Genomic DNA, 25,495 nt, shown 5'->3' with positions numbered 1-25,495 from the left:
ATTCCGTCTAAACAATCCACCAAAATCTATTTCTGAAAACATTTTAAGCGAGAGATAGGCTATCCCACTCCTGAATCTCGTTTCATTTTAGGACTAGACGCCTAGTTTGGCAGCTTGGTCCAAGTTTCAGGGCTCATTTGCATAAAGGATTATTACCCGCCTTTTCATTTTGAAAGAGAAATGGCCAAAGAGGAAACTCCAACACACGGCTGACCTATCGTGTAACTTCATCACTCAGTCAGTCACTCAGTAACAGACTTTTGCGTTTGTAGGGCTGGCACTCTGCGGTCCAGTCAAAAAACAGGGATACAAATTAATTTACAAAATGTTTTATTGAGTTGTGGCAGTAGGGTTTCAGCAGTTGTTCATGCATTATTTGATGGAAACTTTACACCAAAAGTCTTTAAAGGTACATTTTATCATACAGTTACACAACAAGATACTGAGGTCATCAGAGTGGGCGTTGTATTCCCTCCACGTCCAAGAGAGGTGGTTGAACTTCTACAGTTGGAGCACTGCCGCTCATATCCTGAGATTCAATACTGTCTGTCCTCTCTTGATACAGTGACGCTCTACAGTCTCTGTCTGTTACCAGAGAACATGCAAGGTCCTGTGTGTGGTGGACAGGACTGGATCCTACTGGGTCATTTTGCCTGGGGCCACTGATAGAGCTTTGTTGGCCCTGGTTGTGCCCTGTGCATGTTGCAGCGTGGACTGCTGAGGGGGCGAGAGAGCTGAAGGCAGTGTGATACTGCGGCTGGCCAGTGTAAGTGATGGAGGAATGGATGGGTGTCTGGGGTTTGGGATCAGAGTTGGTTTGGACACTCAGCGGTGGATGGGTGCAGACAGAATTCACTGGGGAACACAGCGGGTGAGAGCTGCTCATCGTGGGAATAGAGGCATTGTAGGGCACCTGTGGGGCCTGACAAATCACTGGGAAGCTACTGAAGGCAGAAGCCAGACCCAGGAGGGGTGTACCTCCCTGGGCATGTGAGTGGGTCATGTAGGGAGAGTTTGGGGTCGTTCTGGAGGCCTGGAAGGGGCCACACTGGCTCTGTAACCTATGAGCTTCTCTGTCAGAGCAACACAGGTGTAAACAGGATGACGCAGGTCTTGAAGAGTGCAGCAAGGTGGGACTTCTGCCCTGGGTGGGCATCCCGCTGCAGCCCCACACATTTCTGGCAGGGTGGCTGATTGCTTCATGGTGGAGGTGCAGACCGGTGGCGATATTTAAAGGGACATGGGGCTGCTGCTGCATGCCATAAGAGACTGGAGGTGTATGGAGCGTGGCCATGTGAGACTGGAGGAAATGCATTATGTCATGGAGCTCCTTGGCCAGGTTGGATACTTCTTGGTTTAAGTTGCTCACCTGAGACGTAAAAGAAAAATTGGTTTTAATTTAATTTTAACGCAGCAATATCATTTCAGTTTAGATTTTCTATAGTTCTTGTTTAGTTTCAGTTTACAAAAAAGATTTTGTACTACTTATTTTCATTTTAGTTTACTATAATGACCCTGGTTGGGTCTAATATTATATCATACCTCTTTGTTCAGTTTGCTGATGTTCTGTCTCACTTCCTCTGTCTCCAGAAGCAGGTTCGCACTCATCTGGAACCGATCTGAAGAAGGATAAAAAACAGAGTTGATCTGAGATATAATATCTATATAATATGACATCTAACCCCAAATGAGTAGGATTATAGTTACTGCTTCAAAATAAAGAAAGAAAATGAGTCACAAAATTTCATAATCTGATATTTTCCTATATTAATTCAACCATGCATAATTTAGAATTAAGCATTTGTTCCTGAAAAGAGTTTTTAATCAATATTTTGCTGCCCCATTCCCATATACGAAGTTCACTTTCCATCCATTGTGCAGCTTGCAGAGACATTACCTGTTACATGAGTCTTTGTCTCGCTCTGCTCTACATTAAATTGAAACGTTTGACCATTGTCCTCAATTCCATCCACGACCCTAGCAGAGACACAAATCATTGTTATGTAATTATAAATAGATGCAAACTGATTTTTGAATCATATTTGTGTAAAGCAGGAAGAACAGGTTACCTGGGGCTAAGGTTCAGTGGACTAATACAAGGTAAGGATGGCATGAGTAGATTGGCAGGCCGGTGGTTCAAGCCTGGGTCACTGGTAAGACTGGACAAAGGAGAAGACGAGAGCTCCTGATGGGCAAATGGCTGAGAAGATGGGCTTGGACCTCTGCCGCCCTGAACCGGTGAGCGACAGATGCTGAGTGCGTTGATGTGGCGGAGCTCCTCTCCTAACAGGGTGCCGAGGCAGGGCTGACGGACAGGGCTGCCTGCAGGTAACAGAGGCACTCTCCTCTGCTGGGAGTGTCTCATGTCGTCTCCACGTTCGGCATCATCTGCCTCAACGATATAGGGTAGTTGATGGTCCTTAGAGGCATGACCCTGAGGAGGCAATGGCTGGAAAATTAGATGTTTTCTTTGATTTGTGGAAGTGAGTGGAAGCTGCAAGAGTTTTAAAGCTGCACTCTGCAAGAATAAAGACTTAAACATTGTTTATTGCTTATTTAAAGGATCCCCATTAGAAGCACATGGATGTGCCTCTAGTCTTCCTGGGGTCCTGAAAATAAAAATATAATACAGGCATACAATAAAACTACAGACAAGAGAAGTTGAGGACGAAGTAGTACCAGACATAGCAGTGTGATTAAACATAAAAACAGAGAAAAAGACACTTCATATATATAAAGTCATACTAAAGCAAGCAGACTAGACATATAGACAAATGAAAGAATTTCAGGATATTAAAAAATGACATGACATACATGTGTGCTTTCTATATTTAACACACCTAGACACACATATTAACACACACATACACATGTGGGGGTATATGCAAGATATTTCTTTGTATGCTTTTTAAAAGTTTTCTTGTTATGGATGGTAGATATAATATTTTGGGCAAAGAGTTCCAGGGTACTATTGACCTGTATATAATGATACATTTATGAAAATTCGTTCTTGGAGTCAGGAGCCTTATGTGACCGAAGGCTGAACCTGTACTTGTGCTGTAACCATGCCCCGAGGCCATGTGTAACTAGTGAGCCAAGCTGGACAGGTTGTTGGTACTAATGATGCTCCGCAGTAGCATTAGGAGACACAGATCAGCAGACATACAGCAGAGGAGCATCATATTTAATGTAAGAATTCATCCCGTGAGTCCAATTTAATTTCTGGTGTCAAATGGTGTATCTGGTGTTAAGAGCAAAGTGCTAAATAAAAATATAAAAGCAGAGCTTTCTCCTCTGCAACAGACCAGAAATCACAAATAGGAAACAAACATCTACATCTTATTACATTAATAAGTGATATTTCGATTTTTAGACATTATTGTAATTTCTATTTTGTATCAGCATGCAGGCTAGCGAGCAAGTTTAAATTTCTGAAAACTGTTTTTTATAAAGTTATTATAAAAGTGTTGTCTTATTGATTTTTGTGTCATACAGGCTTATTTTAGCTCCTTTTGCAGAGTCCTTTAGTTCACTTTTTGGCTTAAAGTTTAATCTCTTGATTACCTAATCATCTATGAAGTCCACATATATAAGCTGTGTCCATCACTTTACTTAGCAGCATCATATCCATCTTTATCTCAGCTATGTATCTGAATTCAAGCAGTCAATGTGCCGTTTTCCACATTTACCACATAGTTCTAAGGCCCAATCCCAATGACCCCCTCAGGCCTAAAGCCCTGAACCCTCAGGGACTTGACTGACGTCACCTGGTAAATGGTTGAGTGTGAGGGGCTGCAGGTGCTCAAAATGGTATAAATATGAATGGGACAGCACTTTGCGGCGACATATGATATTACAATGATGACGCCAATTGTAGATTTTATGTTTTGTACTGCCTATTTGAACGTCTTCCATGCAGGCTCTTGCCTTACGAGACTAGAGGTAACCGTCAAATAATCAATTTACTTTTGTCAAACTTCATTAAGCAAAATTAAAAGAAATGGTCGATGAATAAAGCAGTTGTGTAATATAGTCTAATGCTTGCATCACTCTGATATCATGTGTTTTTTATCTACCATCTTAAATCCTTAATGTTAATGTCTTAAATTTAAATATGCCAGGCTGAACACCCATGTGCCGTCCTCTTTGTTTACCTTTTTTTTTATTTACACCTCCGGGCTTCCCCTGGTAACCTTGTGTCAAGGACTCGATGATTTGACAGTGGGACAGCACCTAAACCCTCACGGACTTTGCGGGAACGCGCCTCAAAGTCTGTGAGTGTGGACATTGAGATTGGGCCTAAGTTTTCAGTAAAGCACATTAATGCCTTATGATGTAAACACAGATTGTGCTGTAACTGATGAGCCAGATGCATCAAGCAGATAAAGGCTGAAGTAATTAGGCGCACATACCTGAGGCAGCCTGGACGACCATGGAAACTTCGTTACTCCCTGGAGATATTGAAGTACAAATTAACAAGGTATTACACACACACATTCTACATTTGGTGGCAAAGTGTAGGTATGTTGTCGTTAATGAGCAGAAGCAGAGACATTCAACACTGGTACATTGAAGTTTCTGTCTGTCTCTGCAGTGCTTTTAACTCTTTAGATGTGATTGCAAATATCTTACGTCAGCTTCACTGCCCTCTCTCAGGTTGTAGGTGAGGTTGTGGTGGATGTCAGAGCTGAACCGGCTGCCGTACTCCGGGTACAGCCCCAGGACCTCCCTCAAAGCCCTCACACTGATGTACTGCAAGTCGCAGTAGGTCAGCGCCTTCACATCTGCGTTGGTCTTGATCACCTGGTCTTGCTCCGGGATATCAGCCCCAATAAGGTCACCTTTGCCTGTCGATTAGAACAGAGGGGTTACAACAATCTGAGAGGTGCAGAATGAATAAGAGAGGACATGTTTTACACTTCACTGACCCAGGATGGCCAGGACCACGTCATCTTTCAGAACCTCCAGGGAGCCAGAGCAGACAAAATAGTTGGCTTGTAGGGCATCTCCGTGGCGTATGAGGTATTCCCCCGGTGCACAGAACGATGTCTTGATGTGCAGGGAGAGGGAGCGCAGGCACCCTCTGCTGGCTCGCTCAAATACAGGCAGCTGCAGGATGTCTTTGTTCAGGTGCATGGCGATGTCAGCTCGCAGTTCATCTGGGAAGTCATGCAGCAGCTAAGAAAGAGGACAGGGAAGAAAATAAATCTTCAATCACCACTGGAAAGCATTTGATGCTCAAAAGCATCTGCTACAGTGCTTCAGGACATACTAAATACCCCCCCACCCCTCTGAGTGATCATTGTCTCTTTTATTAATGTGCTTCCCTACAATGCTTTTACACAAACGTCCAAGAAAAAAGATGAAAAGCAGCACTTAGTTCAAAACCTTGTAAAAGCAACAGACTGCATATTGTCTATTTCAAAGATGATTTGATTTGGTTGTGCTTTAAACACTGTAAGGCTCTGTAGTCTGTATCTATTTCTAAGCTCTGTTAGGGAATACCTTTAATTTAACCCTGAATCAAATGACTCCATGAAATGTGAAAGCATCACTATTGGAGTCAAACACACTACCTTCTTGTCTACACTGTCTGCACAGCGTAAGCAGCACGTCAGCAATGAAACGGCGGTAGCTGAGGTCCTCGGTCGGTGTCACACTGGATCTGCTCATGTGCTGTTAGGAGCGTTTTGACAACACCAATAGCCTAATACACTATCAATGTAGTTCCCCGTTTAAATAGGAAGAAAATACAGCCGAAGCCTAAAAAGATGCTTCAAGTTGTAGACAGCTAACAGCTGCATTAGTTAAAACGGAAGTGCATCTGTTCTGACAAACTCATGTGGGACAGACAACTGAAATCATGACTGAAAGACATTTGTTGTAGACACCTGTCTCTGCAGATCATAGTTTTAATTGTTCAGTCCACACTGGATCATCAACTGGACGACTGAATCTCGTGGCCAGCTGAGGTTGCTCTTTGTATCTAGTCAGCTAAAGACCCAGCTGTTCTAGTCAAGAGGTGGTACTGTACGGGCCAAACTAGAGCTACTGTAAAAGGCATGTGACTACATCAGGCGCCTGGAAACAAAACTACAGTAGGATACTCATCATGTAGCTCTGTTTCAGGAGTCTCTCTCTCCCCTTGTGGTCAAAAATCACTTGGTGCAGCTCCAAAAGGGACTTTCCTTGTGTCATAGACACCACCACCTCTGTGGACACCTTTAAAAGAAACCTTAAGACATATATTTTTAGCCTGGCTTTTTACTTAAGGTGCCTCGTCATTTATTGCGTTTCAGTTTTAATCATTGGTTTTTATATTATTTCTATCTCTTGTGTCTATTTATTCTAGTGACTTTTTTTATTTTTACATTTTATTGTCTATTGCTGCATGATTATATGAAAGGTGCTGTATAAATACAGTTGAGTTGAGTTGAGAAGACTTCTACTTGGAATTAGGTATTTTAACCTTGAGCTACTTTAAGCAGCGTAAAGTATATGAATACTTCTACCTCCACTGCCAAATGCGAGAGAATCTATAAAAAAGAAAATGCACGGTTTTAAAGGTTGGTGCGCTCACATGACGTGCCAAGCTGCTCAATAAAAACAGACACGAGGTGTTAAAGCCGGCATGTTCTCAGAAATCGGTGGCTATGTCTGTTACCTTCAACAGTGAATTAATTATCTACAGATGGTGTCGGTGATGGTGTTAATGAGTATTCTCTCTGGTTCAACTCCTACTCTTACAGTAATTACAGGGAACTTCTCCTAGATCGGTTCTGGCATTGTTACTGAAGTTCTATTTGCGACAAAGTGCCGTCTACTTAAGGAAATGGAATAAGACAGCAGGGAATTTGAGGTGACCCACATTTCAAGGATGACATTTCTGAATCAAGAATCTGGCACCCACACAAAATTGTTCATGAAGAAGACATTTCTGCAGCCCACACATTCAACAATTCACATCATTATTTATTAAAAAGAAACTCACTTTAAAGCTACTACAAGGAACTTTCGTTTTGTGTTGATTTTGGCGGTCACTGTGGACAAAAGCAGTAGTGTTTCCGAGCACCAGAGTCCCTTTAGAAAACCTCTCATTTTACCAACATTATGTTCCTGCAATAGAGGAAGCTGCAGTTTCAGCGCCGCATTTCTAGGACCTTAGTTTTATTCCACACAAATACTACTGTCTTTTCATTTTATGTGCCTAAGGCACGTAATGTGTTAAATGACGTGCCGCCACCACGGACACAATTTAGGTTTAGGCAACAAACCTCCAATGGGCCAAGCAATATGCCCTGGGCCTCAGCAGCGTGATGTCGGTGCTGGCTACCACCAGGGACCGGCGGAGCATTGAGGCAAAGCTCTGCTGCCAGGCACGGAGCTCTCCATCTCACGTCGGAGCTCTGACTGCAGGTCAAAGGCGGCAGCGAGTCTGCCTGCGGTGGGCTGGTCGATGCTGGAGTATCTGGTGATCCTGTATGATTATACCTGATTTCGCTGGAATCCGACCCGGTGGCACCAAAGACAATCATTAAGATTAACTATATAGATATTAGGCAATCATCTCGCCGATGGTCTTGTTTACTTACGTAGGTCATATAGAGGCATCAGTAATAAATTGAGACTGTTTCATATCCGGTTACAAGTTCCTCATAGAAGCTTTAACAGAAAAACGTCTTATTAGGGCTAAAACGTTCGAAGACGTCACAGGCATATGGTTGCTAATTTGTGATTCTTCACCCACCTCATTGGCGTTGATGCCATTGTTGACAGACCAGGTGGCCTGAAAGTACTCCAGCATCCTCTGCTTCAGCAGCTGCGGTAGCCGATGCACACGGATGAAGTCCTTGAGATCCTTCATTCGGGTGTGGTAGAGAGAGCGCCGCGAGTACATGCGCTGGATGATGGCTGTCACGTTGCCAAAGACCACAGCGTGCATCAGGGCTGGAGGTGGGAGAGGGAGTAACATTATGATATCTCAGAACATTTATTGTAAGGCTGAAGAATCATCTGTAATCGCCCGTAAACTCACCACCCATGAGCATAATGCAGATGGAGAAGATTTTCTCGCCGTCCGTATTGGCGCACACGTTGCCAAAGCCGACACTGGTAAGGCTACTGAGGGTGAAGTAGAGGGAGGCGATGTAGGCGCTAGGGATGGAGGGACCACCCATGGTGCTGTTGATATATGGTGTCTCCAGACGCTTTCCCAACTCCTGAAGCCAGCCTAGTGGACGAGGTCAGAAGATGCTTGTATAAGACTAATGAGTCTGCTTCAACGGATGACCCTTTCTCCTTTAGTAGGTGATATGACGGGTGATATAATCGAATGATATAATGCATTACTGGCGATATAATTGAATTAGTCTGTGATCTGAACTTCCTCTGGGCTGAGAGGAGACAAGCTAGAGGTTGAAATGATGCCGAGGCATTCAAGCATGACTAGGGATGTGCAGAACTGGCCCGTTGAGGTTGCCAAGAGAGACTCTAAAAATGTCTCAGCAAGCTTAATGAGTGAGGAAGGACATTACACTTTTGATTCAGTGGTTTTGGAGCTGTCAAACACACACAGACAGTGTGCTCACCTATGTCCCAGGTAACAGGGTCATTGCTTTCTATCTCCTTGCGTCCGATGACGTACCAGACACAAGCCATCCAGTGGGCCAGCAGAGCAAACACAGACATGAGCAGGGTCAGGACCACAGCGCTGTACTGGGAGTAGCGGTCCAGTTTCTGTAACAGGCGCAGCAGACGCAGCAGGCGAACCGTCTTCAACAAGTGCACCAGAGAGGTCTGGGTGAGGAGAGAGAGAGAGAGAGAGCAGAACACAAAAGCTTCTTTAAAACCTATTTCTACACAAATAGTTCTATTCAACTCTTGTTCCATTAGAACGATTTGTAGGTATAACCTGTGACCCATCCTCTTCTCTCTTCTAACCTTGAATCAGTGTCTCTATTGTGAAGCACTTGCTCTGAACGTAATGTTTTTTAGCTGGAAAGTTGCTTCAACAAATCCAAGGCTGTAGTTAGAGGCGAGGCAAGTTTATTTGTATAGCACCATTACATAAGACTGAAAGGCATTTAAGGTGCTCAATACGAGATTCATAGCATTTCTATTGCCTCCATGTGTCTCTCAACGTGGCGAAGCCTGAGCCCGCGGTTCGCAGCTAACGACTAAACAACACTAACAGGGTTGACAGAGGTAAAAGTGTTAACCTGGGGGGAATCAGATCGTGGGACGCTACCCTTCCGCGACGACGCTGTGTGTCTAGACCCCGTTAAGCCTCAGTTATACTTTCTACAGGGTCGGTTGCACGGACATGAGCTGGCATTCTCAAAGCTCCTCAATGTTATCCATTTTCTCCACCCATCTGTGTCCGTTAGAAAATGTAAGATGTGCGTGGACAGGCGAAAACCTGCCGCATGGAACTCCTGCGAAGAGCCATGTCTGATAGGGTGACGTTACTTAATTTGGCTGTGTGCACAGTCGCGATCCTCGTGGATGTGTGAAGCATAAATCCTGCTTTGTCAGTTGTAACCACCGTATGAGAGCAGTGCAGAGCGGCGGCCGTGAGCTGGCTAGTGGGGCACGCTCACATGCACTAACATGCACTTAAAGACACGCGCGGACGGCCCGACGATGTCAACAAAGCACGGAGAAGCTTGAATTACAACACACACAGAGGGAGAGCGACTTCATTCTCTGCTCAGGTAGACATTACTCCTGTATTTCTTTACATAAGACAATAGTTGTTTGCTGCTATATTAATGCTCTGGATATCAAATAGCGCACCTTTAAGAATAGATAGAAAAGAAAAAACATAAAAAAAACAATTAATTAAAAATAATCAAACAAAATAAAACAGAAGATAAAAATAAGCTAAAATACAATAATACAAGTCAAACAGTAGAATACAAATTACAGTGCAGCAACAGAGCAGTGGATATGAATAAACAGAACAGAGCAAATAAAACGCTTTGTCTTAATCAAATGCAGTGGCAGACAGAAAAGTTTTAAGCACTGATAGAGAGATGTCTGTGTGAATCAGCTGAGGCCTGAAGCAAAGTCAGACTAATCCATGAGAAGTACTAGTGTTTATCTGGAGGATAAACGGAAGCGAGCAGACAAACGACAATGCTCAGTGAAGGGGTTGAATGTAGAGGGATAATCATCTTCAGTCCAATGCTCCGGGCGAGCAGCACTACTAAAACATTAGTGGCTGGTCCTAAAGTTAGACAGGAAAGTTAAAATCCTGGGGGCATACAGTACTTGGAGATATTCTTACCACTGTGATGTTGAAAGCATAGAGGAGGTCAAAGGGCAACGCTGCGATCAAATCCACAAAGAACCAAGTGGTGCAGTAATGGAGGTAGATGGAGCGGGCGTCGTACACCACCTGACCCGACTGACTCACATAGGTGGTACGGAAATTCAGGATAATATCTGAAAAAGAGAGAAGCAAAGGAAATGTAACACAAAACTGAAATAAAAAATAAAAAGAAGAACAAAGTTTCATGATTGTGTGACACATTTAGGTCTAACGAGGCCAGTTTGGGAGTTTACTTGGACTATAGATCAGGTTCATACAAAAATAATTAAATAAATTAATTAATAATAAGTATTTCACAATTATAAAATAGGTGATTCATTTGTAGATCACTTTGGAAAAGAGTAAAATATAAAAAGGGTTTAAACTGTAATACATAAAATAATAGCTGCGGTAAAAAAATAAATAATATATATATATACATATATATACACTATATATACATATATACTATGGATATTGGGGACAAAATTACGATGGAGTATGAGGGCCACATTGAGCGGAAAAAAGCTGAGATTTCAAGAATTAAGTCATAATATTACAAGAAAAAAGTCGCAATTTAATAAGAATAACGACATACCATTTCAAGAAAACAAATTGGTAATATTATGCTTATTTCTTGTAACATTACGTAATTTTTTCTTGTAAAGTTATGACTTAATTCGCGTAATATTGTGACTTTATTCTCATAATATTACAGTCCTAATATTGCAAGAATTAAGTCATAACTTTATGGGGAAAAAGTTGTAATATTATGAGAAAAAAGCCTAATATCACAAGTTTTTTTTGTTCTTGTAAAGTTATGACGTTATTCACGTAATATTTTAATAACTTTTTTCTTGAAATTGTATGCAGTACTTTATTCTCATTAAATTACGTATTTTTTCTCGTAATATTATGACTTTATTCTCGAAATCACTGATTTTTTTCACTCTCAATGTGGCCCTAATACTCGTCTTACAAAATAAATATAGCTGGAAGAGGTGCGATTATGTCAGTCATTAATATTGCAGTACACTATGTTATGCCAGTCGTTAATTATTTGAAAGCAATTGCTCATTTGAAAAAAACAAAAAACTCTAGCTCTACATTGATGATTAGAAAACATATTAAATTGCAGGCTAAAATGGACTTTAGCAGTAATTATAACAATCACATGACTTAATGAATGTATTTACTGTACATCCCTGGCAGTGTATTTAACTTTTCACTTGCTCCCACACTGAAAAGATGAGCTCTTTGTAGACGTACTTCCCTGACAAAATGATTTACTTTACTTTACTCTAAGATGGAACAACGGGGGTGAGCTCATTTTGTCCCCAGTCAAACTTGTTGAGAGATAGGAAGTCACAGAGGCCCATGACAGATGTGCTATCACACTTCGGTTGGAGGAAAAGTGGGACGAAGTGAGAGAAATCTAATTATGATCGGTAACCTGGGGCAACAGAGACACCCTGAGTGGGCGAGGAAAGGTGGGAGGTGCAGTTGTACGTGTTAGCCATCGCCAGGGAAACCACAGCAGCTAGAAATACAGTTGTTCTTAATATAAACTGAACATTGTTGTCTCTTCATAATTCTGCTTCAACGTGAAGGTTAGCTGGTGTGCAGCGTGCAATCAGTGCAGATGTTATTTTAAATTATAGTGGTACAAGCTACCAATTATGTTACAGGAAGAATACAACCGCCCACTATCTGGAGAAACACTTGACTACAGTGATAACAGAAATGTTTTAATCAAATATAAATATATCACACCAAGTATGAAGAGCATCTCCACCGCTATGTCACTGCCTATAGTGCTGCGGCTGACCAGTGAGTGATAGTCGCCGCCCTCGTCATGACTGACAAAGCAGATGTCGTAAGGCACGGCGACAGCAACGTAGAAGGTCGCCAGTAGAATTAGCCAGTCCCACAAAGCCTTGGAGATGCTGTAGTGCAGAAGGATGAATCGTGACTTCTTAACAGCGGCCACCTTGTACTCAGGTAGAGACGGCTTCTGAAACACACTCTGAAAAGACAGAAAGGCACAAATAAATCACCTGAAAGGATCACAAGAACTCTGTGAGAAATGGAAGGTGTGAGATTTGACACCGTGTTGCTGTGGTGACCACGCAGTTGGAGAGAAAAATCTGAAGTGCTTGGATTATATTTAAGGCCACCTTGAACCCTGATGTGTAATAACTTCTTTGGATGAATAAAACCAAATTTGACAAAAAGAAAAAGCTGGCATTAATTCGCTCAGCGTGAAGCACTGAAGGTGTCCAGCACACGTGTCTAATGTCATCCATCTTCATCACCACATAATGAATAGACTTGAATAAACAACTTGTTCCCATGTGCTGATTGGACAGCAGTGGTTTGAAGAGAGAGAATGCTTTTATTCTAGTAGGGCTGCCCACTTTTCGTTTTGGTCTTAGTCGACTAAGATGTCTTGTTGTTTAGTCGTTTTTTATGCTTTTTATTTGTTTATTTGTTAGATTGGATCCCAATCAGTTGCTACCGGGGCAGTAACTATTCTTCCTGGGGTCCACACATAAAAACGCAACACAAACATATAACATACATGAACACTCAACAACACAAAGCCACAAATGTCTCACCAAAACCCCCAACCAGCACCTCTAGATCCCCTCCTTACCCACACAGAACCCTCTCAACAAAGCAAAATCATCCCAACAACAACATTAATATTAGGCTAACTCTAATACTAAACATGTAACCTGCTGCTACCTGCCCATTGCACTATTCTATATTGTACACACTTGTATATTTGTATGTTTTAAGGGTGTGTTGTGTTATGTGTATTATGTAACGTTGTTTTATTTGGAGAAGCCAAAGACAAATTTCCCCTGAAGTGGACAATAAAGTCTATCTATCTAACAAGGCAATCAGAATAAAATAAAATAGAACAAAACAAATACCGTTTCCACCGGGAAGGAAAGCACTCAGTGGCGCAAAATTAAACAAACAGGACGCACTCACCAAAACAAAACAAGGTCCCATATCCAACACCCAGACAACAACAACACCAAAAGTAACAGCGGCCATACAGCAGATGGCAGTTGAGAAGTCATTCTCAAGCAAACAAGAACAATTACATGACTTATCTTAGAAGAATAGACTTTGTTTGGTGTTTTTTAAAACAAGCTTTACTAGTTGATTTTTTTCAGGAGCATGGTAGTATGTTCCACTGAGTGGCAGCTCTGTACAAAACCGTTTCCTGCATTGCACACAACTTCTAGGTGCAGGAACGACTTCATGACCTTGTGTTACCGGTCTGGTAGTATGACCGAGTCTGTCATTGAGATATGAAATCTTTCTTTTTCATGCTGAATGACTTATGTCAAAGAAATGTATGATCACATCTCTGGTAAACACAAGATTTAAAGTACTGCTTTTGTGTAATTCTTTGTGGAGAAACTCAGTTTTACAGATCTGTCGATAAAATCAACTAATCGACAAAATCATATGAGTGTTAGTCTTCGGTCGAGGACAGCCCTAATTCTAAGGATGCTTTTATTGTAAACTGCTCCATATATCTGCAACAAACTCCCAGAAAACAGCAGGTCAGCTGCAACTCACTTCTTTTAAATCAAGGCTGAAGACCACTGCTTTATATTCATTTCTTACACTGCAGTGAAACTGTTATTCTTGTATTTTATAACCGATTATTCTATTTAGAGTGTTTTTATTTTCTATTCTCTTGAATTTTTTATCTAAATGGTCTCATATAAATGTGTTTCTTGATGTTTTACTTGACTTGCTTTGCCTAAGGAAAGAAGCCACACATCACTCAGTATTAATGAATTATGAAATATTGAGACTCATATTGTGGGTCTTAACGATCTTAATGATCCAAGTGTTTTGTACTCACATTGGGCAGTTTCCTCTTTCCCCTCTTGGTGAACAGGCTGGTAAGGTGGTGCAGGATGGTCCTCCCTCTCTCTTGAGCTTGGGAAAAGTGCGATGGATTGCTTTTCCTGCTCTGGTGAGCAGCCTCTGACATACCTGTGAGCAAACTCATGATTATCACTGAATTAAAGTAAAGGCCATATTCCATTTAACTTTAAAGAGGACCTATTATGCCTTTGTGCTTTCCCCCCTTTCCTTTAGTGTATTATATACTGGTTTTTTTTGTGCATGTAAAAGGTCTGCAAAGTGACTCTCACTCTCCCCCACAGAAACACTGCTCCTGAACTGCCTGAAACGCCTCGCTTGAAGTCCTGCCATTTGTTCTGTAACGTGGTGATGTCAGCAAGTAACACATTTGCATAATATCAGAATCTGAATCAGAGAAATTGGGGCGTTCCAGTTGCTCTTGTGTAAACGAAGAAATGTAAGTATATAGAACGAGTATGTAACATGTAAATTATGTACATAATGCTATAATATATGTAACAAAATATAAGTAAGTACTACAATTTAAAATAAGAAAACGGGAATATAAGAAATATGAAATTTGTACAAATACTTGCATTAAGATGTGCAACATATAACAAATAACCACAGTGCAAATAAGTAAATACAAAATGCTGAGAAGTGGGATCTTTTAAGTGTGTTAAATATATATATATATATATATGTATATATATATATATATAGCCACAATGGTATAAATAAGAACTGAATAAGAATTTTCTTGAAATGTACCGTATAAATGCAGTATTAATGACAGTATTGCACAGTTGAATTATTGCACAAATTATTGTACAGCTGAGTTAAGTCAGTATTGTATATAATACCTCCATAGTAATACCTGCCTGGCATGTTATTGGCACGCCCTCAAACAAAGGTAGTTTCAGACAGAGGGAGAGAAGAGGTGCTGCAGCAGAGCCGGTACGAGCAAATAAAGCCTTTTTTTGAACATTAGCATGTAAACATGTTCTAGTAAAAATCCAAAATACAAGTATGCACCTGAAAATGAGCATAATAGGTCCACTTTAATTTGTATAAATGAATGTGACATGACATTTTGAAGATGAAATTTAAACGGGACAAGTTAGGAGATGCATGCAGCCAGGCCTCACCGTCTCCTTGGCTGTAGTGATGGCTCTTCCCATATGATTCACTGACGTCTTTGAAGGACAAGAGGAACAGCACCACCTCACCTTTCTCATTTTTAATTGGCACAATATCCAGGAGGCACCAAAATGGATTTCCTGAGGATATTAAAAAAGTTATTACACTGAGATTAAAATGCTAGACCGTACTTCCCCCTAGACTGATTGACTCTATTTTTATTAACGCTGGAATAACAATGTTTTTTCTTCTAGTAGCCAACCACACCTCACGTCCTTTAAAAATAATTGTCCTCACAATCAAATAAAGGCCTGGAAAATGGGTTATATTCATGACATCATCACCAATTCTCACATGTACAAATACTGTTTAGGTTAGGTTTAAATGTGTGTTTCAGAGTGCATGGCCAACATAACATCTGGATGATCATGTGCTCATATGATCCTCACCATTTTTCCTGTAGAAGCAGACTTCTCCCTGGTACTCCTGCTGGCCCTCCAGAGCTTTGTCCACCTGCTGGATCACACTCTCGTTGGTCTCGGCTCCATGGAGGAAGCCGCAGGTGCAAGTTTTCTGCATCACCTCGGTCCGGACGAAGCCTGTCAGCTCACAAAACCCATCAGAGCAGTACACGATGGGGTAACCATGACGACCCTGCGCGTTTCCCAGCAGGAAGTTACTGTCTGCAAGGGAAGTGAAAGTTGGAGCTATATTTACTGTGTGTGACCTTGAGGAATAAAGAAAAGACTGATTGAACAACACACACTAGTCTGTGTTTTTTCTAACTGCACAGCTGTGACGCAGACAGCTGCGGCTCTGAGAGAAACAGGCATAGCTACTTTTCTCCAGATTTGATGTGTTTGTTGATGCACCAACAGAAAACCACTTTTTTTTTCTTAGTCATTCTGTCTGCCTTCAGCTCAGAGCCCTGAAATAGTCTTGTGTACATCATAGAGAGCTTTGAAGTAAGCTGGTGGTGTGTATGAAGTCTATATAAGCAGGGCTCCAGCTGGCTCCATAGGGGACCAGTTCCTCAGTGAGGCTTTAGCCCTTAATTAGCATGCAGAGCATGTTTTCATCCTGCCAACGGTTACGCAATGGATTTTATACACACACACTATCTTATAACAACTCCATACATACATCGATTTTCTGCCGCTTATCTGGGGCCAGCAGGCTAAGCAAGGTTAGTTAGGCTACAGACGTCCCTCAACGTTTTCCAGCTCCTGAAAGCCGCTGGATGAGATATATAATCTCTCTAACGTGATTTGGGTCTCCTACTAGTTAGACATGCACCGAAAACCTCTACAGGAAGGCGCCCAGGATGTAGATATGCAGAACCATAGATATAAAACAGGAGATGGGACATAACATCATAAGTAATGGGATAACCATCAGCCTTCTTAACCTGGGGATTGTTTACAATTGCCACTCAATGGACAGCTATCAGCTGTTCAGCTCCTAATTATCGTACCAAATGGACCAAAGAGACCAGAGAGGCTGGCATCACTTTCCACACGTCAGTAGAGAGTAGATGAGAGATTTATTTTTTTACTTATGGGTCAACTAAAGTTACAAAAAGTTAGTGAACTAGGTTACTTTACCGTTAGCTACCAAGCAACGGACCAGCTGAGTTCTTAAAGTTATTGCTGATTGCTAGCTCTCAACAGCATTGATCCGTTAGCTAAACAGACGTTGTTTTAATGTTAGCTACGATAAATTAGCTGAAATGTAACGTTTAGTAACGTTTAAACGTTGTCTGCCTATAGGCCATGATACTGAATCTATTTTGGATACAAGATATTGCTTAAAGGGACTGTTTGTAAGAATCAGAAATGCTTGTTAACAGCGACACCTGTGGCCGTTAAGTCAACGAAAGTCAGCGTTGTGTTGCTTGCCCTTGTGCTCGCTCTACATAGACATGAACGAGCATCACTCAAAACAGTGAGGTGACACACGTCAGCTAAAACCACAATATCACTCTATATTTCAGCTGCTTGGCAGTAATGTTAGCTGACCAGACGAAGGTGTCTCCATGAATCAATGCTGATCTTAGTGTTGGCTTTTCCTGCTTCAGCCTGCCGACCGCGGCCGGAGGGAGACACTGGCAGCCGTCGGAGACAATAACGTTACTCGCGGCGGAGCCCCGTCACTTCACAAGACTCGGAAAACCTCTGTTGGTCTGGAGGAGCTGCAGCATTTACTTCTGCACAAACGTCCACTGTACATTCACTAGATATTATTAGAGCTATAACTCTTCTGCAGTGTGGAGTGTGCGCATACACGTGAGGTGGAGCGAAAGAGCGAGAACGAGCGCAGCGGATACCCAGAGGATCAGAGTACAGCAGAGACTCCGGTCCTGGATACCAAAGCTACGGTCTCCCCCGCGTCCTCCGACCGCGGCCAACACTGTTTAGCAGACGGGCTTCACTAGATATAACTTTGCGGTTTTGGTGTTTCCGTGTAGTTTGTGTTGGAGTCTGAGTCTGAACAGCGTAGCCACACTCGAGCGCGCATGGGACACCGCCCCGGATTGATTTCTACGTTTAAGAAGTTACAAACAGTCGCTTTAATGTAATATATTATCCATTTAGAATACCAAAGATGGATCTTAAATATTAAGTTCAGGCAAAATTGGAAAAAATAAAATCTTTGTCTGCAATATAAATGCACAATTATGAGATTATGTTCATGACTGCAAGTTTAAAACTGGACCCAGGTAAGATCGCCGCCATATGGTCATAAGATCATGTCACATCTACTGTTTTATATCTATGCCCAAAACACCTCAACAGGCTTCTTTCAACGTGAGAACATGTGAACTCGACTTGAACTGCTTCACTTGAGGAAGCAATTCCCTCTCAAACTGTTTTAGACTTGGATCAACTTCATCATCATTTTGGAGGATGCAGTTTGCGGTGCTGTTGAATTGTATTGCGTGACATGTGTTTGAATTATTTTGTCCATTTTATAGCAATAACTGTAGGCTTAATAACAGGAACAACTTTCTGTATGATGCAATACAGTCCAACATCCTCCAAAATGGCCATAAAGTTGAACATTAGAGCCTTCAGGTGTGATTTAATGCAGGATTGTTTAGACTGCATCTGTTTTAGCAATGTGCACCTTGCAGTTGCCAGGCAACCAGCCAAGACTCCAGTAAGTTACTGGTCCTGACAAAGAAATAGTCTGGAACATTACTCCCTGTAAAACAGCAATTTAGCGTATTTACAGATAATTTTTTGTACAAATTAAACAAACAATATACAAAGTATTAATGAGTAAGCTAAACCAAACCAAAAGCTGTTAACTTTTCCTGCTTGGGCTGAAGTCAATAGCGGTGACAAAAAGCTACGGTCAAGTCGGACAGTTTCCAGCAGCCTTGACACAGAATTTACAGGAAGTCAGAGGAAAAGTGACCTCCTGTTAGATCCGATCTGTAGGCTACTTGTAGTTTGCAGACCACGTTGGGATTTATTTATATTTGTTTGTAAATATATGTAGCAATGTGCATGTGTCTATTATTGGATTCAATCCTTTATTATTTGTATGTCCGCCTTGTAAAGCACTTTGCAATGAGCACTCGTTTTGAAAAGTGCTATATAAATAGCCTTCATTATTATAATTATAATTAATTGCAGTTGCTATGATCTCGTGAGGTTATCGTTGCCCACGTGTGCATGACGTCAGAGCAAGTCGGGATCAAGTCGGACACAAATCTATTGCTGGTGATCGATTCTGCGCGGCCCTGGCTCATCTTGAACGAGCCTAATAACGTTACTCGCTCCCGTCGCCTCCGCTCTCTCTCTTACTTCACCACTCACTTCCTACGTACACATACATGTACGCACTGGCTCTGCTATTCTCCAAATGACCTATGCTACTCTTACAACAACTGGCTCTAGAGAGGGCCTTTCGCGTCAGCCACCGATGCTCTGCAAGACCTTTGGCACATGGAAGAGGCTTCAGTTGGTTGCAATCTCCTCAACTCACCACTAGATACCGCCAGCTCCTACACACTTGGATTTGTTCTACACAAATTTTCAACTGCGCCTACATTTTTTGTGAAACTCTTATTTCAAAATCTGTTTTTAACAGTAGGCTACTAGTTGAGTTTAAAGCTGCAATCTGTTGAGTCACTGTCTATCGCCAAATGAGGTAACACAATGACGATAGAACCTATGGCCCACTGATGAAAGTATTGCAATATCTATATATTTGCAGTATAATTATTATTATGAAATGGGTGTTTGTGGTGACATTCCCAGAAAATTTTATTTTTTCTCCATTGCATACACAAACAAAAGAAACTATGCACACAATTCTGAAAACTTGAAGCTCATGTACACATAGACTTTTTATATTTCTAAAAAGTCTAAAAAGACTCCAGACTGCTAAACTCTAAGCACAAATCCATTGTTTTCACTCAAATAGAAATCTTAAGGATTGCCACTTTAAGATTTCAGTCCTGGTTGATTTAGAATTTCTATTTGCCACTTTAAATGTTGTTGCTTGTTGCCGCTAAAAAGACATTTCTTTGTGTTTAAAAAAAAACAAAACAGTTTTCACTCCAAAGACTGATTAATTTTTCTGGCAATAACAAAAAAATCCCATCGACCCAGGAAACTCTTTCTTGCCATAGAGCAAGAGAGAGAATACTTCTCAGTCTAAAAGATGCTTTTATGCCTGAGAAATAACGGCGGAGATGACGAGCCTTGGCGATTCAGACCGTATGATTAAGACAGATACTTGAAAAAGAAAACTGTGTCTGAAAAAATATATATATATTGTTGCAAACTGCTGGAACACTGAGGAGTCATTTTAGGGCAGGATGTGTGGGTGGTGAAGCAGAAAAAAATTATAATGAAACTGCAACTAGACAAATCACTGAATTTGATCTGCAAGAAGCTGTGCGTCTCTTTTCTAACAAAACACCTACAGTACTACTGTAGAGTTTCTTCACATTAATCTATTAGGAGGGCTGTACACAGAAATAAGAAGGTCAAGCATGATGTCATAATTAATGTAGGTTACTATAAGAACAAAAGGTTGATTTACATGTTTTCTGTTCATGGAAACCATACAAAAGATAGCTTTTCTGTGTACGGAGTGTGAGTAATCTCCCTCTTGACAAGCTATCATCCACTAAAAACAGAATTTAGAGCTTGGAAATAAAGTAATCCACCTAATTTAATCCATTCTTTATTAAGAATAAATGATGGGGTTATGCACTCCAGGGTTTATTGTAGAGAGAAACATTCATTGACTAATGCATGTCTACTTTCATAACCCTGAATATCCCTTCAATGTTTGGACCGAGTCCACTGAATGGTGTCTTCTTTCATTTATTTGTTCAGTCGCTCTCTGAATGCAAGCTGATTCAAATTCAAAGATCTTTGTTCGACTGTGCTGCAAAACACTATAATGACAAGACAACGGCGAACACCTGTAGGCAGCCAGTTTTAATGAGAGCTGCGCTGTACATACACAGACTTATAAAACCACACGCAGCTGATCCATTTTACTTTCAAACCTAAAAGAATCACGGTGCAGGCAGCACAGAGGGAGGTGTTAACACCTTGTTTGTTCCAGAGGAAAACACACTAGAGACGTGTGTATATTCTCTACCTGATAACCGTGCAGTTAATCTCACAAGAAACTAAATCGAGATCTTTCCACGCTTGCGTTGCCATAGCAATTTGTGCTGAAAAAAAACCCATAAAACATATGCCAATGCTGCAATTTGCATCTACAGGGTTACCAAGACACTGTGCCCTCTGAAGGATCTGCAGTATGGTCTCATCCTGATTCACATTTAATGGATTTGAATGACTCTTATTAAGTGTTTACATGAGTGAGGATTTACTAAAAATACTCAAACTGAAGCCCTATCAATTAGGTGATCACATGCACTCATCAATTTTATCAATTTATTTATTTATTTTAGGGCTGTCAAAGTTAACGAGATAATAAGACGTTAGTGCAAATTCCTTTTAACACAACTAATTTCTGTAACGCATTAATGCAACTTGCGATTTTTTTAGTGTAGTGGGCTCAGTTTTAAAGGTTATTGAAAATGAATAGTATATTTTTCATCTGTTCAAAATGTACCTTAAAGGGAGATTTGTCAAGTATTTAATACTCTTATCAGCAAATATGCTTTCTTTATGCAAATGTATGTATATATTTATTATTCAAAATCAGTTAACAACACAAAACAATGACAGATATTATCCAGAAACCCTCACAGGTACTGCATTTAGCATAAAACAATATGCTCAAATCATAACATTGCAAACTGCAGCCCAACAGCTGTCAGTGTGTCAGTGTGCTGACTTGACTCAGACTTGCCCCAAACTGCATGTGATTATCATAAAGTGGGCATGTCTGTAAAGGGGAGACTCGTGGGTACCCATAGAACCCATTTTCATTCACATATCTTGAGGTCAGAGGTCAAGAGACCCCTTTGAAAATGGCCATGCCAGCTTTTCCTCGCCAAAATTTAGCATATGTTTGGCGCGTTACTTAACCTCCTTCGCAACAAGCTAGTATGACACAGTTGGTACCAATGGATTCCTTAGGTTTTCTAGTTTCATATTTATCTTCACTCTAGCTTTAAGAATGACAACCTAAAAATCGCAAGTTGCGTTAATGCGTTAAAGAAATTAGTGGCATTAAAACAAATTTATCGTGTTACCTTTAACAGCCCTAGTAGAGACTGTAAGACTGTGAGGCTGCATGCATATACAATATGTCACTGGAATCAATCACAGACAAAAGTAGCTTCCTCAAGTTTTTTCTTGGTATTGAAAGTAAAGCAAGATTTATTTCTAAAATAAAAGTCAATCTTCACTTTATGCGTCCTAACTAAATTATCAATTTGTACATTAAATAAAAGCTTGTCATCTATCCATATACCAGAGCACTTGATGCAAATCAGTCAGCTTGCTGTCTCAATTGTAATCTTCACGAGCAGAGGTATATCTTGTTGTTGTCAGGTCGTGTCTCTAAAATCAAACATCCTTCCTCTCCTCAGCCTGTTTCTATGGCTTCATGTTATTCAAGAGAACACTGACAGCTTCAAGGCCTGACTGGACAAAGAACTGCTTATCCGTGAAACTTCATTTCTTGTCAGTAAATGTTCACGTCTGAGATTAGATAGAAAATCAGTGCATGTTGTGACATTTTAATTTCATCGTTCATTGTTAAATCTCCAATTCTACTCGGCGTTCAGCTAATACATTTACTTCTTTTCAGTTAAACTGCAGTCATTCAAACACAATGAGTCTAATTATCCATGACAGCACTTATGAGGAGGAGAAAGATGTAATTTCAACACCTACTGCAGGCAATTAGCAGAAGAGACTGTTGACAAGGAGGGATGAAAAAATAAAAAGCTGCAGCTTTCTATGGCTGCTACTTTACTATTATTATAGTACTGAAGCTTTTTAAAATCTGTATATATGATACCCCTTCACCCTGCAGTCCACAAAGAAAAAAAATACTCTAAACCATCAATTGAATTAGCTGACATGAATTACCTATTTGGAGGAGGCAATTGATTAAATGAATAATTTACATATTTTTCTGCTTTCTAAGAGGATGGTTGAGCTACGGTGATATTTGATTGACTCTTGGCCTCTGTATAATGTTAATTATCATTTGAATTAATTTCCCTGCAAATATCAGGGCCACATGAATATCACCTCGGCTCCCCAGAGCCCAGCCTCAATATGTATTTGTGTTATTTCTTCTGCCTGTATGAAATCCATTTGTCTCCAATGAGATGTCATCGTACAGAAAAGGCTTTCAATGAAACCGAGGCAGATTCGAGGCAGTTCTTCAGATTGAATAGCGCTCTGCTCCGAAGCCATCTTTTGTCAGTTGGCCTCTTCACCTCCCACTCAGCTACTTGGTCAGTCCACCCACTTGCACATCTGATACAGAGGTACTGTGGCAGCTAAGACTGAGAAAATGTCTGCCGTGCTAATGTGTGTGTGTCTCATACAGAAAGCAAGGGCGATAAACAGAGATAGTGTCATCACGCTGGATTTGTGAAGTTGTTAAGTCGTAAAGGACATGAACAGTCTGACCCAAACACACTCTGTCACACCTTTTCTGGAAAGATGACTTTCTACGCTACTGATTCAAAGGCATGGTGACACTAACAGACTGGACACATAAAACAACAAAACAAGGGGTCAAAACTAATGAACAGCGGGTGAACATCATTACTGTCAAAGCATGAAGATAAACAACCACTGCCTAATATGGCACAGACCGGTGTAGTCTAAGTGCATCTGCTTTATTAGATATATATTCAGGTGCAGCGTGCTCTGCTCAAATAGATTGTGTGGAGTAAAAAACTGTATAAAACAAGAAGCCTTCTCCAAATAGGAATATAATATTGCTGTGTGGGAGGTTCAGAGTGGCAACACAAGAGCACATATGTTTTTTGTAAAGTCAAATTTACATTTGTGGACATATTGAAAGTCCTGTTGTGTCAAGTTTTTGATGCATAATCTTGTATATTTTCATTTTTAACATAACGATGATAAAAATAAAATAAGAAAATTAAAAATTTGCTTCTTCAGGACTAAAAATGTTTGTGATTGTGGAGTGTTTAATTACAAGTTTTCAGTTATAGTGTTTTGTATAATTTTGAAATAATTGCTCAATTCATTTTTATATAGCGTCAAATCATAACAGAAGTTATCTCAAGATGATTTTCATATAGAGTAGGTCTAGACTATAATTTAGAGACCCAACAAGAGATCCTCCATGAGCATGCATTTCTGTACATTCCCATCAAGTATTTCTGAATGTGCTTGCTGGCAGAATCACAGAGTTATTAAATGGGTGACACTGTGCTGAAACAGTGAGATATCTATTTTCAGCAGTGTCAAAAAGTCAATTTTCACCAAAATATTAACACCTCCGTTGACTCATTTGCATGGACTTTCCATTTTGTTACACCATGTGCCCTGTGCATGGCACAAAGACACCAAAAGTACAAAGCAAATGTCAAGGTCAAGAAAGTATCAATGTATCTTGCAAGAGTCTGTCCTGCCACGAAAATACAACCTTGTATGTTTAATGTTGAAGAATATGTGAGAAACCGGGTAAAAACATGCAGACACTCTTGGGCAAGTGTGTGGATATAGTATTATTTGTTTTGGTAGATTCAAATTGTGTGAAATATGACAAACATAAACCTTTCTTTCCTTGTTTCAAGGAAAGAGCTTGACTGAAAAATGCATGAATCTCAACAGTGAAGCCTCGTAATAAGCAGCTCAACAAGTGGCTCTTCACTTCCAATCCATCATCCTAGACTGCACTGTCCGTCTCCATTTCCAGCTCTGGTTCACTGTCACAACTCGCAGTCTCATAATTGGATCTCACTATCGTTGGACACATTTGTCGACAGCAGTGTTTTTCAGTGCCAGTCACAAATCTTAAACTAGGTTACACAAATGCCAAAGGCTAAACTCCTAAAAGCTTTAACTGGTAGAGTCACAGCTTTAAAAAACAAACTGAGAGGAATCTATTTGCAGGCAATTTTAATTCGATCATGTGTTTCTCTGGAGATAAAAGTTTGAAACACATTGACTGCAGTATTGTGATGATACAGTTTGCCCAAAGAACCAGCAGAGAGTCTAAAGATCAACCCACAAAGGATGAACTGAATGTTTGTCTTACAAATTACATTTAAACAGTATAGGCTCAGAATAATGCCCATTGGCATAGAGGTAAAGTCCTAAATATTCAAATGAGGTTTTGCAGGGTGTATATACTTACGAGTGCCATCAAAGTGGTTTGCAATGGTGTCCAAGAAGGTGTTTTGTGGAGCGAGGAGGCCCTTCATCACAGGCATCTTGTACTAGAATAGGAGAAGGCTGAAGACTCCAGACGCTCGTCACCATTCCCCCAAAGAGGACCTGAAATAAAAACCACAGTGCCTCTCCTCTCCTCTGGCTTCTAACTCTTCCACACAATGTTGTGATGGAGTTGTTTCTACTCTACGTTGTCGTGAGGAAACTGCAGACTTTCATCATTTCTTCGGGAGCTCTCTAAAGCTTCTCTCTCAGTTTTGAGTCAGGAGGTTTCAGTTGCGCATCCCTCTGCTCTCAGCGCTGCCTCAGCTTC

At 40.8% G+C, this 25,495-nt stretch overlaps 1 protein-coding gene across 1 annotated transcript; it reads right to left on the bottom strand.

The window, feature by feature from the left end:
- Positions 1–346: 346 nt before the first annotated feature.
- kcnh4a (potassium voltage-gated channel, subfamily H (eag-related), member 4a) lies at positions 347–25,495 on the bottom strand. Its single transcript, XM_074656152.1, has 16 exons — positions 25,148–25,495; positions 15,799–16,032; positions 15,358–15,489; positions 14,205–14,338; positions 12,086–12,338; positions 10,289–10,446; positions 8,589–8,796; positions 8,036–8,230; positions 7,748–7,947; positions 4,929–5,178; positions 4,633–4,847; positions 4,413–4,451; positions 2,070–2,434; positions 1,898–1,977; positions 1,543–1,619; positions 347–1,369 (listed from the first exon to the last, which is right to left on the bottom strand). Exons 1-16 carry the CDS (start codon positions 25,221–25,223, stop codon positions 452–454), a joined length of 3,534 nt encoding a protein of 1,177 aa, XP_074512253.1. The 5' UTR covers positions 25,224–25,495; the 3' UTR covers positions 347–451.

The sequence above is a fragment of the Sebastes fasciatus genome, chromosome 13, assembly GCF_043250625.1.
Source record: "Sebastes fasciatus isolate fSebFas1 chromosome 13, fSebFas1.pri, whole genome shotgun sequence".
NCBI lineage: Eukaryota > Metazoa > Chordata > Actinopteri > Perciformes > Sebastidae > Sebastes > Sebastes fasciatus.
This window is presented reverse-complemented; position numbering and strand designations above follow the sequence as displayed.

What these genes read in the sequence shown, in the direction of transcription:
- kcnh4a (XM_074656152.1), bottom strand. Translation starts at nt 25,223, where the DNA reads ATGCCTGTGATGAAGGGCCTCCTCGCTCCACAAAACACCTTCTTGGAC. An exon ending in TCACTACAGCCAAGGAGACG is followed by an intron (nt 14,339 to 15,357) that starts GTGAGGCCTGGC and finishes GTTTGCTCACAG; the next exon opens with GTATGTCAGAGGCTGCTCAC. An exon ending in ATGGCATCAACGCCAATGAG is followed by an intron (nt 5,179 to 7,747) that starts GTGGGTGAAGAA and finishes CCTCTTTCTTAG; the next exon opens with CTGCTGCATGACTTCCCAGA.